At 37.2% G+C, this 17120-nt stretch overlaps 1 protein-coding gene across 1 annotated transcript in view; it reads right to left on the reverse strand.

Moving 5' to 3' along the window:
• Nucleotides 1-17120, reverse strand: part of EYA4 (EYA transcriptional coactivator and phosphatase 4) — a 121731-nt gene that overhangs the window by 62686 nt on the left and 41925 nt on the right. The window contains exon 2 of the mRNA XM_054279688.1: nt 2145-2194. Coding sequence (XP_054135663.1) covers nt 2145-2194 — 50 coding nt within the window. The remainder of the gene's footprint in view (nt 1-2144; nt 2195-17120) is intronic.

A 17120-nucleotide genomic window follows, 5' to 3' on the forward strand; every position in this document is an offset into this window, starting at 1 on the left:
TCCTTAAAAATTTAGTAGTCACATCTGCAGTTTGACTGCTTCTTTCTAAAAGACAAACCCAGGCCAAGCAAGACAAAGAATCTGCTGATACACACATGTCACTCCAAGAATTCTCTTGACAAAGTTCCCACACCCAATTTAATTACTTCCCTACTGTAAAAACACTTTCCATCTGCATTTATTGTAATAGTTTCAAATCCAAAACTAACAGACTATAAAGCTAGCTAAATAAATGAATGATATTGGCCTTAGGTCCCAAGCCAGGAGCTATTCTGTAAGGCTGTGTGTCTCCAGCATTCATTTTTATGCTGATGTTTCATTTTATGTGCAGTGTTTTCACTTAAGCCTTGTTTAGAGAAGAATTACCTTGCTCCAGGCTCTGAAGTGTGATGTGCCACACAGAGCCCTCTAGTGCTGCTCCAGCCCAAGGTCTGTCAGAGATTCCCCTCTAAGACCAAAAGTCACATTGCAACCAAAAAATCCCACTTCAGGCTGTATACACAGCACTGCGTATGCTCAGGCTTGGAACGCTAATTTCAACTTTGTCTGATATAACCTCCAACTGAGGCTGCAGAGCTCAAAATGAAAAGTGTTTCTGTTTGAAAACACACTTCAAAAACTGAAACTGCCAGATTAACTATTTGTAACATGGGTTCTCTTGCACATTCAGGAGAAAAAAAGGTATCTTGTTCCTCAGACACAGCATGAAGAATTTAACTATAGCTTGCAAGAAATTTCCAGATGTGCAGAGATAGTAACAGTACATTGCGTTCAGGGTCCTCAGGTGTGTTGCAATTTGTTTTCATCACTCTTTGATGAAATAACATCAGACTGGAATTCATAGATTTTAAAGGCTTGAGATACAATACCCTCATTTGGCAATCACAACACTTAAAACTACACACTTGTATATGAGTGTTATGCTACGCTGGGATTCTCCATGGTGTCAAAATAGTCAGAAGGAATATGACCGTTATAATAAATTTTAATCCAAAGCACAGCAGATAAGTTTTTCACTTAGAAGTTGCGAGTACTGAAGGGCAAAGCAGGTTTCCACTGAAGTCCTGGTCAAAACTGCTACTGACTATGCTGAAAGCATATTTGGACATTGAACTATCTCTTCCCTTTTCAGCTCTAATCAAACTAAATGAAAATACACATTAATAACAGACATGAGCTAATCAAAGAAATTCAGATGGTGCACAGTGCAGCTCAAGGCACAGATGCTGTAATGGCCTTGGATGCTGCAGGTTACCCCCAGAGGATCCTGCTGCAATAATTAAGGACATAGTTAAGATATAGGTAAGGATGTGTTTGGGGGGGCAAACCTTGAATTATTTAACTTTTCTGAGTTTTAGTGACAATGTTAGTGAAATGTCAGGTTTATTTTGTAGCTCTCCCCTCACAACAAAAGCTTCTGAGCTTTCATGACACTGAAATAGTCTTCTATACAGAAGCAAGGCAAAGACAAGGAGCACTCACTAAATATTGAAGAAAACTATCCTCCAGTTTACTAACCACAAGGAAGACACACATCTAAAACAGCTAGCTACTACTTCACTTGCTCAAAATTATCCATATAGGTACATACATGTGTGGAATGTGGAAGTTAAATCCTTTTCCTCATGTACATGATATTGGAAATGACTGTGCTGGAAAGGAATGAAGGGCTTCTTTCCAGCTTATGAACACAGCATGTTTTTCACATGTGAAAACAAAATGAAGTTTTGGTAAGGGCAAATTTTCCCAAATGAATAATTAGTTTTCCACACTGGAAATAAGCTATATTTCCAATAAACTTCAAGACTGAGATATGCAGTAAAGGGAAAACTGAAGAAAGTGAGATCTGTGCATACAGATTTCCCTACACTGTTTAATAGTTGTGAGGGTTTTTTTTAGTTGAATGTGACCATTCAGTGCTATTCCACCATCTAAACTCAACAACCCAGACTCTAGGCTGCATCTTTGACCGGCAAAAGGGGAAAATCCCTTTTCTAGAGTGAAAACCATTACAACTGATCCAACCACTCGTTCTTTGCAAGCTATAACTCCATGGCTCTGGTGCTACAAATCCACGGCCCAGCTCAGCCCCGCTCTCCGCCACCGCACCGCAGTCAGTCGGCGTCGGGCCTCCAGCACCGTACCTGGGATTCTGTGGCTCTGAACCATCGGACTCTGGACACGGCTTCTTCACCTGCAGGAGCAAAGCAGTGCTGGTTACTCTCACTTGAAACACAACTTCCTCTTGCTCCCCCCCCATTACAGCAGAACTTAAAGCGGATCCTGCTCTGCTCACCGGGATCTCTATAAAATATTTCCCGCACTTTACAGCAGCGGTTTGCTGTACTAAACAGTGTGTTTCATTATTATCCCATGAACAGCTGCCAACTGCACTTCCCCAGGCTCCATTAGTGGGTTAAATGTTCAGCTAAAACAGCTTGGGGAGTAGTCTTAACTAGGAACAAAGAAACCAAAGAACCAGGTTCCCCACTTTGAAATGAGAAAGCCATACTGTTCTCAGCTTGGCCAAGAAATGTTTCCCCAATTGATACTGCTTCTGTTTCCTGCTAAAGGTCAAAATAATAAACACCAGGTTCTGGGGCAAAGCGCACCATTAGTTAAATAATTCATATGGTATTTTTAATTTTGTGAATCTGCTAACTGTGTGTTAACTATATTTTCCTTTTGTATCAATGAATACATGCACTGTTTTCACTCATATTTGCAATACATAAGTACATAAAAGGAATTTTAGCTTCCAATTTGATCTCCGTACTACACTGCTGTAGGCTGATTGGAGGTGATAAAATCCATCACTGTCAAAAGAAACTAGAATACTGTTCTCCTGCAGACTAGGTATCTCCTTGGGATCTTCATGATTTCCAGCAAAAATTTAATTGTACCTTCTGGTAATCTAAATTACTTGCATTTTCAGCAGAGGAAAAAACATTTTGCTCACTAGCTCGCTAATTTAAAATCCAGGGCTCTGTGGGAGGTTTCGAAGTTCCAGTTTTAAAGCCACCTAGAAATATCATTCACTGAGGCTCACTTGGTGTGAGAGACACAATAAAGAAACCCACTCCCTTTACAACCAGCAAGTTCAATGACAAGTTTCAGGATACCTTGCATCAAGAAACTCTTCTATACTTTTTTGCTACTTTAAAAATATTTCAGGGGAAAAAAAAAAGTGACTTTGACTCACTTCTATTGAAGTTATTGACAAATGACAGAACACTCACCAGGCCCAACAGAAAAAAGGATTTGACTAATGCTAAATATTATATGTATATATAAGTTACCTCAGCTGAATGCCATGGAACATCACTCACGGAGATGAGCCACTCATAGGGCATGAGACACAGTCAGGGCTCACACAAACCCAAACCTGACAGGCAGTATTTCATAAACATTCAGATGCAAACATCATTGCTATAGTTTTATGTTAACCACATTGTTATTAAAGTAGCATAACATCTGAAGTACAGTAAAATACTTCAGATATATAAGTGTATGACCATCTGCCATGAAAAATGCCTTCAGAGTGCTTTATATACAAACATGAGAAATAGTTATTCAGATTATTGTGTCTCCTGAGTGTGTCAGTGTCAGAGGGAACTGTTCAAAAAATATATTCAAAATCATTTAAAGACACTGCAATTACAACAGCCTCTCCTTGACAGGACGAGTTTAATTTCAGGAGCAGTTTGTCTTAACTGAGTTACAAAGGATTTGACTAGAAAAATAATATTTTCATTTAACATATAAAATATAATTTAAAATTATTGAAAACATAATGTATTTAGAGCTATAAAATACAATAATATAATTAAAATTATTAGAAAAAGAAGTATATGCCTAGTAGCTATATAGCATAAACCCTAGTAGATTTTCTTTTTCCATGTCTCTTTAGCATACTCACTGTCAGCATATTTTTATTATCTCCTTGCTCTTAAACTTACTGGATGTTATACATTCCTTTCCAATTTCTTTTCTGTTCTGTGGTTGCCACCGGTAGCACTGTCCCTCACATTTGCACTGGGGCTCAGATCTCACTCCCCAGGAAAGTTCAACCACTGACTTTAACCAGCTGCTGGAGAGTCTGTCACCCAGACATCCCAACACCCTATGGTGGGCAACTACCACAGCAGCCCAAAGATAGTTCCAGCACACATTAACATAATCCATATTAAGACCCCTGGTTTTCCTTGGCAGGGATGATGCAGTAATTCAGTACTCACAGATGAGTTTTCCTACCATAGTTCACATGACTTCTACATTTTGTTTTGAACAACATTACAAAGCAATCTAAATATCTGAAAGATTATGTTTTATCCATATAAATTAACATTAAACATTAAAAAAAAAAAAAGAACCAAAAAATTACCAACAAAAGCCCCAACTGATAAATTTCGATAAAAGTTGAAAGGTCACAGCAGAAAAGCCACTGATCAATTGTATCAAAAAGACTCACTTCCTGTGCGATGCAACAAACTTAGGGAGGAAAAAAAAGTGAGTATTTTTTATTTAGGAATATTGCAATGAAAGCAAAATGCTTAAAAAGTGAGAGTATTTCAGATTTGTCACTTGGCATATAGATGATGCAGTTCATCCATGAACACCATCTTAAGAAATGTGCAGAAGCACAGAGATTTGGCTTGTCCTCTGAGACTAAATGTAAACTTCATTGTGTATCTTTAGCTCCCTCCACGAGAAAAAAGATTTAATAAATAAAAATGTTATTTCTTAAAGGACGAACAGGCATGGGATTTTCTTTCAAGTGGCCATATGGAATCAACACTATTTCTGTTCAAGGCTACTCAAGTAGCAAAACAAATTCTGTTATTCATAAAATTATGCCACCCTTGAAGGTGAACAGAAAATCACTGTGAAAATGTCTGATCAAAGACTAAATATTGTTTCCTTTGTATTCATCTGCACTGTTTTACCTCTTAATCTGCCTTGCTGACTGTTTTCAAAATAATTAACTTTCACTAACACCACATTTATTTACATTCTCATGTGTTAAATGCTATAAAAAGAACCTTTTTCTTTACTCTTGCTGTTTTCCTTTTCCCCCTCTCTGTTTACACAGGTTTTCTCACCATTTTAGTTAAATGCATGTTGAGAATCATTCACAAGAGTAAGATTCCAGTTTCAGTTTGAATTCTGTTGAACTGCACTGAACTTTCCTACTCTGGTTGCCTGCTACAAAATGTTTGTAAAGTTTCAGCTAAAACCCTTCAAATACAAGTATTTGTGAAAACAGACTGCTGTGTTCATGTTTTGAATGTCACATCATTATGCTGCTGATTGGCTTCAGCACCTGAAAGTTGGAGGCAAAATCCCAAAACTGAAAGGGCAGGGGGAGAGTTACCAATACCCAGAAATGATAATTTCTGTGAAAATTTATTTCAGTTTGTATGATTCTAAAAGGCCTGTTGTCACATTATTGGTGAACTCCTGCTGCAGTGTGGCTCCTCAATTTCTGAAGACTCTATCTGCATTGAATACTCTCCATCTCAAAGATGCTGGTGCTGAACAAGCCTTAGGATTACTTCAGAGTGCCAGGAGAACCCCATGCTGTCGGGAAATTTGACAAACTCTCACAAACTCTCCCTCTTTGCTTAGCTCTACCCCCACTGTGCAGTGCCCTGGGTATAGGGTGCCCAGGCAGTACCCTGAAAGAAAAAAAACCCTGTGGACTCAAATGAAGAGAAGAAAAACAGGGAAAGAAAACCCAGAAAACCAAACAGGGAGAGGGAACAGAAATCAGGGCACAAAAGAAGAATGGGGTCTCCATGGTGGCAAAACTAGAGGAGAGCAGAAGCCAAGTGAAAAAAAACCGTGACAGATGTAGAGGTGTGGTGTGGACAGCAGAAGAACACTGGGATTGGCTGAGATGGAACACCACAGTCTGCTCTCCTCTCTTCTAGATTTGGGCCTAACACTACAAATACAAGCCTAAGCACTCATCAGATACCTGTGAAACGCATTACAAAAGTCATGAGAGACCAGTCTGCCCAGAGCAATGGACTAGTTCTGCTACTCCAACTGTACAGAAGACCTAATTAATGATCCAAGCTGGGAAAATATACTTTGAACTTAGATGATTGTGTATAAATGTTACTTTTATGTAGAAAAATGAAAGTCTCACTTGGCTTAAACTTTTATTAAAAATCAAAGTTTTATTAAAAATCAAAGTTGTATACAATTTCTACCTTCACCTGATTTGGTTCATCAGAATTCAAATATGAGCACAGTTAAAAGTGTCTGATAATCTGAGGTCACTGTGAAAAAGATATGCTTTTATTAGGCAGCAAAAAACTGCAATAAAGGTATATGATAAATATTTACATGATGAAGGATTTCCTATTAATTGGGCTTTGGATACTTCGTGTTTAACAAAGATAGAGTGAGGAACATTAAAAGAAAAATCTAACTATGCATTCACTAGAAAAAAGACACCCCCTGGAAAGCCTAGGATGTCAGGTAATAAGATCTGCACCATAATGTGCAAGAAGCTGAATTTCCACAGGCCATATTAATTCTGGCATTTCCTTGCTTCTGATGTTTTTCTTTGCAACATTAACATCTTTTAACATGATTTTATTGGACCCCATTACACTAAATGTTAAACCATGAAACGGTCCTCCTCTATGAGGTGTTCTCTCTCTCTCTCACACACACACACACACACACACTGGTGGTATTAAACTCGTAATACAACACAGGTGAGAAATCCCTTCTAACACTTACAGCTGAAAAATCTTGCCACATCAGCACTAAATTATTCTGGCAATGAATTTGCTGAGTTCCCTCATCTACTGCAGCAGTTATGGCCTTGAAGGTCCCTCCTAAATCAGTAGGGCTGTAACAGGGCTGAGTAGAGCCTGCAATACTTTGGGAGGAAGCAGCTATGCATGGTGGAGTCGTGGAGATTCTAACATGAAGGAGACAAGAATGAAGAAAAGTACGTTTTGCAGACCCAAGGACAACCTCAAATCACATCTTTGTGCTTCCTCAGCCTGTGTGATTGCTCTGGAGTATGGGCAGAGCAAGTGCACTTCGACTGCCTGGATGGTTCCCTACAGCAAATTACTCTGGAGGGAGTTGACCCATCTCTGCTCGCTGTCCAGGGAAGGGGCTATGTCTGTAGAACAACTCCAGGAGAGGATGGCACAGGCAGGGGAACAATTTGATGGAAATACCAGGTAGAAGAATATGACTCAGGATATTGACACTGTCATGAGTACGAATAGTAAAGAAAAGTAATTCTCAAATGTTTTTTAGATGCTGACTTTGATAGTGTTTACATGGAGTTTTATAACCGTCTTGACAACAAAAAAACCTTATGGAGACTGTCTTTACAATGCCTTTGTACACATCATTTGCCAAAGATTTCTTTTGCTGCCATGATGTCATTGATACCACAAAACAAATAATGTCATTTGCTTGACCAACAAAAAACAGGGCAAGGTTTTGCTTACAGACACAGCTCTGGGACTGAGTCACAAATTGTAGCCATGCAGAAAATCTATGTGCTTTCAATTTAATTTAAAAAAACCCACAACAGAACAACAAATATTCTTGAAAGTGAAGCAGTTTTTGATGGCTGAATTCAAATAATACTCCAACTATGTACGTCCTGTGAAGACAAAATCTCAGAGAAGCTTCTGCAAAATCAAACATATGCTGAGTAGACCTAGAGAAACATATGAAAAGAATTCTAAATAATCCCAAATTCTGAACTGATTTTTTCACGGGAATTCACTATTCTGCCACACTTCCACAAACCTAGTGACAATATTAAAATTATATAAACTTTATATTAAAATACATATTAAATAGAATTAAAATCCATATGAAAATGTAAATGAAAATGTATGACTACACAGTTGTGCACAAGCAAATTTTAATTACATTTCTGGTGTAGTTAAAACCCCAAACACTGATGCTACTGTTGAATGAAAGAACTTGAAGCAATAGAAAATTTATTTTTTCCCCCTATCTTTCACAGTGCAAAGACTGTACATAGCTGTATTTTACTTGAATCGCACCCGGAAGTAGGTTTGTCATATTTCAGCAGATTTGAAAACAAGAGTTCTGACTGCAATGGAAGAATGAGTAAAAATATGCTACATAAATTGATTTAAAATTCACTGTTCAAGGAGTTTTTCGGTTGTTGGTTTGGTTTTTCTTAATAAAAGTCTATATGAGCTAGCTCTCTAGTGGAAACAACATGTCTGCTCACCACCTAAACTATGTTTAACTATTCAGTGGTCTCTTGTCTTTTCTTAGTAATGAAATCATTCATTATGCCATCAACTACAATTGACAACTCTAATCAAAACAAGATTAAGGTTTGATTTTTTTAAAAGAAAGTATAGTGCAAATTATTTAAAAGTTTTGAGTATGAAAGCAGACTGCGATGCTGACCTTTGCATTTTATGTAACACAGTAGAGGAGACTTCATATTCAAAGACATCAGATATGTTTCCATGCCTCTAAGGGGTGAGAGCAAGGTATGGGAACAAGAAAAGTCAGTGCTGTTCCACCATCACTTCTGTTTTCCATGCAAAACTTTCCTGAGACAGATTTGTTCTCGATGAAATGCATCATGAAATTACAGTAGTCACTCTGGCCAGAACCACTTGGAGATGTACACCTAACTTCCAAGGAATACTAATCCAGAAGGGATATATTTAGTATTAAATACCTACAATTCAGGCATCTAAATCAGTCTAGGCTTGTCACATAAGGGCTTCCTTTACATCAAACACAAAGATACAGATGTATTTCACTTAGTCATCCATTTCAGGCAGAGGGGCATTACACCAAATTAACTGTGACTAATGGCTTCTACTCTCCACTTACCTGCTGAAACGCAGGTACTTGGGAAACACTGAGGAAAATAAATAGAGCTGCAAAAGAGAGAGGAACAAAGCCTGTGTGCCTCATGACACCCTCCATGAAGTCTTCTTTTTTGGCAACACTGATTATAACAATGGAGAGGGATGTCTCCCATGGAAGTTACATGCTTTAGAGCCTCAGCTCCTTTGAACCAGTCACTGAACTTAATATTTTTAAGAAGGAGATATGTCTTAAAAAGCGTTCAGTAATCTTAAATGCTTCCACTTCTTGAGATGACAATCTTCACGACTCTCACAATGTTTTGGGTTTTCTGTACAAATTGCTGATGAGAACAGTATGGACAAACCAGGAACCAGTCCATGGACAGCCCAAAGAGCTGCAAAGAGGCACTGCATTTCATTTAGGTCTTATTTTACCAAGCTGGAATGATGAACAGTGACACACTAGAGCTCTTGCTGGTGTGCACATTACATACACATTGAAGTAAATTGGAATTTAATCAATCCAGGTAAATGCATTTTTCATATTTCCAATGAGACTATAATGCTCTTTTTTTTGGGCACACTGCACAGTCTTACCATTGACACAAGCCTTTGTAAAGCATAAATAAGAAAGCTTTATATAAATAATACATAAAACTCTGTTTCTATTGAGAAGTTTTAGAGAATGAAGGTATCATTAAGGTGGCATGATTTATAAAATCTGAGACAACTTTAACTCCTCAATTTTCTTATTCATATGCTATCGTTGGGGACTAAACATTCCTTCCTTGGTAATTTCTTGCTTGTGGAAAGGTTTCCTATGTGTTTGTTTTTGCAACATGACTAATGGGTTCAAACAGTCCAGAGCTCTAAGTGTTTTTAAAATCCTTTATACCTGCAAACATTTTTAAAACACATTTTAAACTGCCTTTGGCACAAGTGCACTAAAAATATCAGAGGGTGTAGCAGCGTAACAGTCAAGTCATAATTTAAGCGATTGGAACCTGTAAAGTACTAACTTGTACATTTTGAAAAGCATTTATGCATGCACTGTGGGAAAAACTGGCATTCTCTTTTTCTTTTTGTTTGTTTGTGTACAATGAAAGAAGGAAATAAGCCTTCCCTTAAATGGTGGGTCAGGCAGGGCAAATGCCATACTACAATGGCACTTTTTGTTTCAGCCTGAGTTACCTAATAGCTCAGAGCTCATAGAATGCTTTTCCCTGCAGCTGGGAGGGTGGGCCTGGCTCCCTTTGAAAAAGAAAAAAAAAAAGAATGAAAAGAGGGAGAGGAGAGGAGAGGAGAGGAGAGGAGAGGAGAGGAGAGGAGAGGAGAGGAGAGGAGAGGAGAAGAGAAAAAGAGAAGAAGAGAAGGAATTAGTTCCCCATTCATGTCTTCCAAAGGCCAAAAGTTTGGAAACTCCACCAGCCTGGAGCTCATTTATCAACAAATTCAGATTAATGAAAAAATACTAATGCACTAACACTGGTTTCCCTCATTCTCGTTTCTTTCTCTCACATTATTTTCCTAGCTCTCTCCATCTGCCCCACCCCCATCATCTCTTAAAAAATGCCCACACCAACCTAAATACAAACCTTTGGCTTTTTATTTTTGCCTTTTCAAGTCAGCACTATATCTCAGTGAGGCTGAATCTGCAAGCATACCCTTGGTGTCTTCCTGGTATCTCCAAACTGGCAATTGCTAGAAGATACCATTCTTAATCTAGACATGGAAAATGCTTACTGCTTTTACTTCAGTTATGTTCCCATGATGTCCTCCAGTTTTGTTGCAATCGCATCATTTTTATTTAAGCGTTTGCTTTTTAAATATCAGCATTCCCAAAATACCATTGATCTCTTTTCAGGCAAAAAACCCCCAACATACTGAAATGCAGGAAAACAGTTATGCTGTGCAGTGTTTTCTAGATTTCACCTTGTGATTCCTCAGCTCCACAGAAATATTGTAAGCAAATTAGGTGTATCGAAGCTGCTTTGGAGGTATCATTTAATATTCAAAGGAATATCAAGTCATCTCCTGTTATATGCATAAAATTCAGAATCTTCTCAGAAAACCTGAACTTATTTTCTTTCCTCCTGTTTTTCAAAACCAACCAGGGCCAACAAATGCAAAGAAAAAAAGAGTAAACTTTGAAGCTGAAATTTAAAGCAATGAAAGTCAGGAAGTTCAAAAGTTAATGTTCCTATGGCTGTGTTAACTTGGCCAGGTTGCAAATAGATCATGCAAATACTTCAAGCTATTTTGTTAAAGGCCTATAGTACTGTGCCATAAAGCATAATAAAACATGCTGTTTTCTTTTCAAGTGGAAACCAACTTGTATAAGGAACAGTACAGTGTATTTCTACTGCTAATGCTGGCTTCTCCACTACCAGTCAAGTATCCCTGCCTCAAGGCACATTTCTGTTCTGACAATGCTAGTGTCTCATTGGAATCCAGCTTCCCCTTAGCTCACCCAAGAGCTTACGTACTGACTCCCACAGGAACAAAGGACAACTTCTCTCCTGACTCGTTTGCCTCATCAGAAAATAATCTGTCTTTCCCCTTGAGATCAAAGAACACTTGTCACAATTTTTCCATCCCTCACTTAGATGAAATTTAAACAAATGGCCTTGTCGATCATCTTCTCCTTTCTGTACTTCACTATCCTGGTTTTTACCAAGGAGCATATTGATACCCCAGTGCAGCAAACAACATGATCTTACATCTCTCAAATACTCATCCCCACTACAGATGACTAAAGACATACATGTAAAATATTCTGATTTAGCAAAGAATTTATTTTACTATCCTTGCACTCTTTTGTTTGTCTTCTGTGTTTTTAATATACATATTGCAATGTGCTAAGGTTAAAGGAGATCAGCCCCCAGAAATGGTGTCTCATTCTTGCTCAAATATGTTGTGTTTCTTAGCTGCATTGAGAGCTAACCCACCAACGCTGGGTCAGTGTTAAGTAAGCAATGTCTAAAAAACCACCAGTTTCACTATCCTCTCTGTCTTGGAGAAGCATACTCATCAGCTGCATTCTTCATTCCAGAGCTAAAAGGACTTTAAAGGATTTAAGGACAAGGATTGTGGTTTTGAACTATATTCAAAAAGCTCAGGAAGAGAAAAACAGCTCTAATGTGTTCACCATACCCTTACTTGATGCGACCTTTGTACTAATTAGTTTTCAAGCACTGAAGTCTTCATAGAAGTACAACCTGTTTAAGAGTGAATGAATACCTGACTCAGATCCTGGTCTGACAGAATGGGATGGAATAGTTTGAAATAGTTTGGGCACACTGAAAGCATTGTATATGGATTTAGCTACATGACAACTTGATTTATTGGCAATCCAGAGTTCCTAGGTTGAGGTTTGAATTATTCCAGACAACACGGTAAGCTCTTCCTATGAGCTCTTCCAAGTTTAGCCACTTGTTCAGTGGTGCCAATTTTGCTCAGATACTTTTCAGCCAACTTTTCTTCACTTTTGGTCTTACCCAAGCTGTATGAGCCAGATGTAGTGGTAGAAGACCAGTTATTACCTGCAGTGTCTGCCAGCATAATACACCCTGTGTGACCTGTCCATCACACATATGTCATACAAAATCAGAGGTAACATTGCACAGCTCCTTCAGAAAAGGAGAGAAGCTACTGCAGATTTTCAGTACACTTCTCAGTGTGCAGCTAGTAAGAAGGACTCAAGTCACTTCTGTGTTTTTTGGATCCTTCTTCATCTCTCAGGAGAGACAACCATATTCAATTGACAGTGTTGTAAGTGACACAGAGTACCAAAACGATGAGAAAATGAAACTGAGCATTATTCACAGACAGTTAAGATCTGATTTCTTCATTATCTAAACATTGATAATTTTTATCAGTAAAAATACCTGTTATTCACTGTGCTCCTTCACAACTCTGAAAGGCAAGAGCACGTTTATGCTGGGTGCGTATGCAGAGACCCGAGGATGCAAAGAGGCTCTTTGTGACCAAGTGCAGTGACTGCAGAGTGAGATCCAGTTCTGCCAAATTCTGCACGGCTTCAGCAACAGCTGCCTGAGGTGCTGCTGTATTCACTCCTCCAGCAAAAGGCATTCCCTGAGCAGAGGGGTTGTCAACCTTAGGACAAGCCCACAAAGATTTAAGCTTAGGCCTAAATCAAATTGGGCTTGTTTGGCCTATTACTGTCAGTGCAACAATTCAGAATAATGAAGGTGAGTCTGAATACGCCTTAGTAGGAGAGGAGGCTCAATTAATGCCAAGAAGCAACAGGTGGACAGAGCAATAAGACAGGTTGGAAGGAGATGAACAAGGTAATATGAGCAGGTAACATGAACATGATTTTAGCCCAGCACCTGTCTACCTATTAACAGCTGGCAGAGTCCTGTAGGCACTGTGGAAGATGGGAATTATGTTAAAACAGTACTAAAATAAAATAAAACTGGAAAAAAGCCTACCACAAAGCCCCAACAATAAAAAGGGTCCTGCTCTTCTGCAGTAGTTTTTCTCCTGGTAGTAGATCAAAGGTATTCAGCTATAAAGATCTGACTTTTCCACAGATAATATCTATAAATCTGATCATGATCAAATAATTTGGTCTATGAAAACAGCCCAAGCTGAAGTCATCATCTAATTATACAACACTAGTATTTTTGCACAATGCACTGAGGCTATTCCAATTAAAACCACCTGCTTTAAGTGCATGCAAATGACTATGCTACAAATAATTTTAAAAAATATGTTCAAAGCTTTTGAAAAAAGTGGAAGAAGAAGGTAATAAGTGCACACCGTAGTCTAATTAGAGAATTACCAAGTAAATCTCCTGTACACTAACAGTGAACAGCTGTGCTTTTTCCTAGCTTCATACATTTCTGTTCTCCTACATTACTGAAGCTAATTTGTTTAGAATTTTAGTAACAACTTCTAGCAGCTGTTCTAACAATTATAAACTACATCAGATAACTAAGAACTTCAGTGGCCTATTCCTCTCATAGTAAGGATGCAAAGGATCATTTGTATTCCAAACTACTTGATGGGGAAAATGAAATAATCAGTTTTTTGTGACCCAGATATTATCCAACTGGTGAAAAAATAATTTTTTAGAGGTCAGATAAAAGGACACACTGCTGCCGTGTAAAATCTCACAAGTACTGAATATAAACTAAAGACCTATTCACATGCATTTGTATCATCAGGGAACCAAATTTACTTGGATTTTGGTTACTTTAATTTTCAGTGCTTCTGGAACATGTCAGTAAAACTGAAGAAAATGCTGCTAGGAAAAGAGTCCCTTTTTTTCTTCTTTTTTTTTTCCTTTTTTTTTTTTAAGGGGTATAATGAAAAGAATAATAATTTAGCAAAGGCATTCTACAGATAAAATCCTTTCTGCTAAACACAGGAAAATATACTGCACATACTGTGCACTATAGTTACTATTTGCTATTAAGCATCAGAGAAGCAAACTCCTATGTAGTGAGACCACTTTTTATACATATGATTTAGATTTGATTATTCAAATATTAATGAACATTTACAATTCATTTTTTACATTACAATTTCAAACCCTGTTAATATTGAAGGGTTAAAATGTCATTCAGAGAAATTAATCATAAAAGGATAAATGATTAATAGCATCTATACCCAGGAATACAACATGCATTTGGTTGTATACTAGTAATGACAACAGCCACAATTAGAAATCACAGTAAGAATATTTAATTTTGGTTTTGCCACTTGCATTATGCTGTAGTTCTTAGCACTAGTCAGAATAGCTGTATTTACAGCATAAAGTATGTAAATAAATCTCAAACTATCAGCTAATAATATATTTTTCTTTATTAGCCAAGGGGGACAACATCAGAGGCAATACCGCTCTTAAAATACTGCCACAAGAAGGAACCACTTGACAGATCACATTTCAGCTCACATGTAGGCCAATTTTGTCTCTTTTTTCAGGTTTGAAAATTTCACTGGTAATATCTCACTATAGATCTTTAGTGTATCTAAATATCTTAATTTTCAGTGCTTCTGGAACATAATAATAAAAAAATTATTATTATTTTTAATACTGCTATATTAAAATTCATAATTAGAAAATATTTGAAAGTATGTTTTAATTATAAAGGTGTTTTATATACAAAATAGTTGAACTAGTTTTCCAGAAGCAATCAATTAACTTGTCGGGGTTTGTTTTTCCAAATTCATACCATTTTGTTTATATTTGCTGTCCTCCAGTAAATTCTTTAGCCAGCAGGCAATTACTTGGAATAAGGAATGCTTCCAATTTATTTTGGATGGTTTTATATACTCATCTCAAGTAGTAAAGAAAAAAACCTCTTTATTTTAGGAAAATATAACAACCAAGATTCCCAAAACTCTCAAAGCTTTCAAAACAAAAATAGACAGACAGTTCACAGTGATGGATGAATTTCACGTACCCAGGGCAATGCCCAGGAGTTACAATAAGGTACAATAAAGTACATTCTTAATGCATCTGCAGCATTCTTCCCACTGTTCTGAATCTGTGCATTCACCCCTGTTCCAGACAAGTGAGCAAGTGTCCTTTGTCTCCGGCTCATCATGCCAAATCTCCTGCATCTTTCGACTCTCCTCCCTTCTCTCCTGTCTCCCCAGCCTGATCCTGGAATGTTTTGGCCACGAGGTTAAGAAAGATTCCCCCATTTATCACAACCTGCCAAGCACAACAGGGTCACAGTCCCAGCCCCAGTGCTATCACTTTGCTAATCCAGCTGCGGCACAGGCACGAAACTTCAAAGATATTTTGCCACGGGCAAAAGTTAGTCCTTATTTGCTTTAAAATCCAAGTATCAATCAAGTTAAACTGTGCTTCAGTGGAGCTAGCAGTTTGAATGTTCAGAGCAACATGGACATTTGCTTCTTAGCTGTGGCTCTAATTGAATGCAGAGCTCACCTGGGATAGCAGTATAAATCTATCCCAAAAATCTCATAATGGGACAATTCATTTTATCCAGGAGAACACCCTTGTTGAAAAGAATTGTTCAGTCATTCATGTAAACACACAAAAGCAACTTCTGGTGCATATAATAACTTCTGTGTGCAAATAAATACTGATAATATACACAGAATCTCTGCTTATGTTAAATCACTTCAGATTATTTTGCCTTCCAAAGGTTTTACTATGAGTTATGCCAGATGAGCAGCCAAACTTATGTGATTGTAAGGGTAATTTAATGACATAAGTCATGACTTATCCCTGAAATTAATGTGAAGAACAATTACAGATTTACTATGAGAACAAGCAAAGTACTTTTCTTCAATATCTAGGAAACAAATCATCGATTAAATCAGCCTAGGTAAAATAATATGTGAATTTTACTATCCTGGGATTCTGCCTGGGATTTCTGTTCAACCTAATGCAAACAATACAATAATTATACTTTTTAAATCAATCCAGGTTCTTCTTCAATGTGTATTTTTAACTGTATCCTTCTGGGGCTAAAAAGGGATCCATCTTAAAATCAGCTTTTAAAAAAATCTTCACCTTTTCTGCAGATATTTACTTATAATTGAATACTATTTAATTATGTATTAATTCAGAGCAATGAACGAATATTGCAAAGAGAAATAAACCACACAGATATTATCTTTCCTGTTAAGCTATTACTAAAATGTATATTGTTTATTTTTTCCAGCAATATGATTGAAAATATCTTTAATAAAGTAAAACATAAAAGGAAGAAAGTAGCATATTAGCTACAGCATTAAATTCAGCAAATTGCTTACATACTTTTTGTATATAAATTTAATACAGCCATGTCTCCCTTTATTTAAAAATACTGAAACAACATGTTAGGTTTTTAATCCCTTGCTAATAACATTTACTAAGTAAGTTTTACAATTCAAAGCTTAAAAGTGAACAAAGTGCTAATTATTTCCTCTATTCTCCCAAAGCAAATGCAAATTCGATAAAATTTACAAAAAAAGAAAACTACAGAGAAAAAATATAAAAATTATAGGTAAGCATGTGAACGAGACAGTATGCAGTGTGGGTTTTCATCTGCTTCTTCTATTTAACAGTATGTTCAGACATCTCACTAACCACATTCTGTTAAAGAAAATAACCTTGACTTCTAATTTCTGTAACAGATGAATTAGCTTCCTTGTGTGTGCACTCTGACACGCATATATATGTGCGTGCATGATCGCACAAACATACAAACATACAGATGTTTTCCAAAGCCAAATTCAAGTTCTTTTTCTTGATATTATCCACATTCACACAAGGTTGCT

The sequence above is a fragment of the Melozone crissalis genome, unplaced genomic scaffold, assembly GCF_028551555.1.
Source record: "Melozone crissalis strain CALT ecotype California unplaced genomic scaffold, PUWL_Pcris_2 ptg000027l_1, whole genome shotgun sequence".
Classification (NCBI taxonomy): domain Eukaryota; kingdom Metazoa; phylum Chordata; class Aves; order Passeriformes; family Passerellidae; genus Melozone; species Melozone crissalis.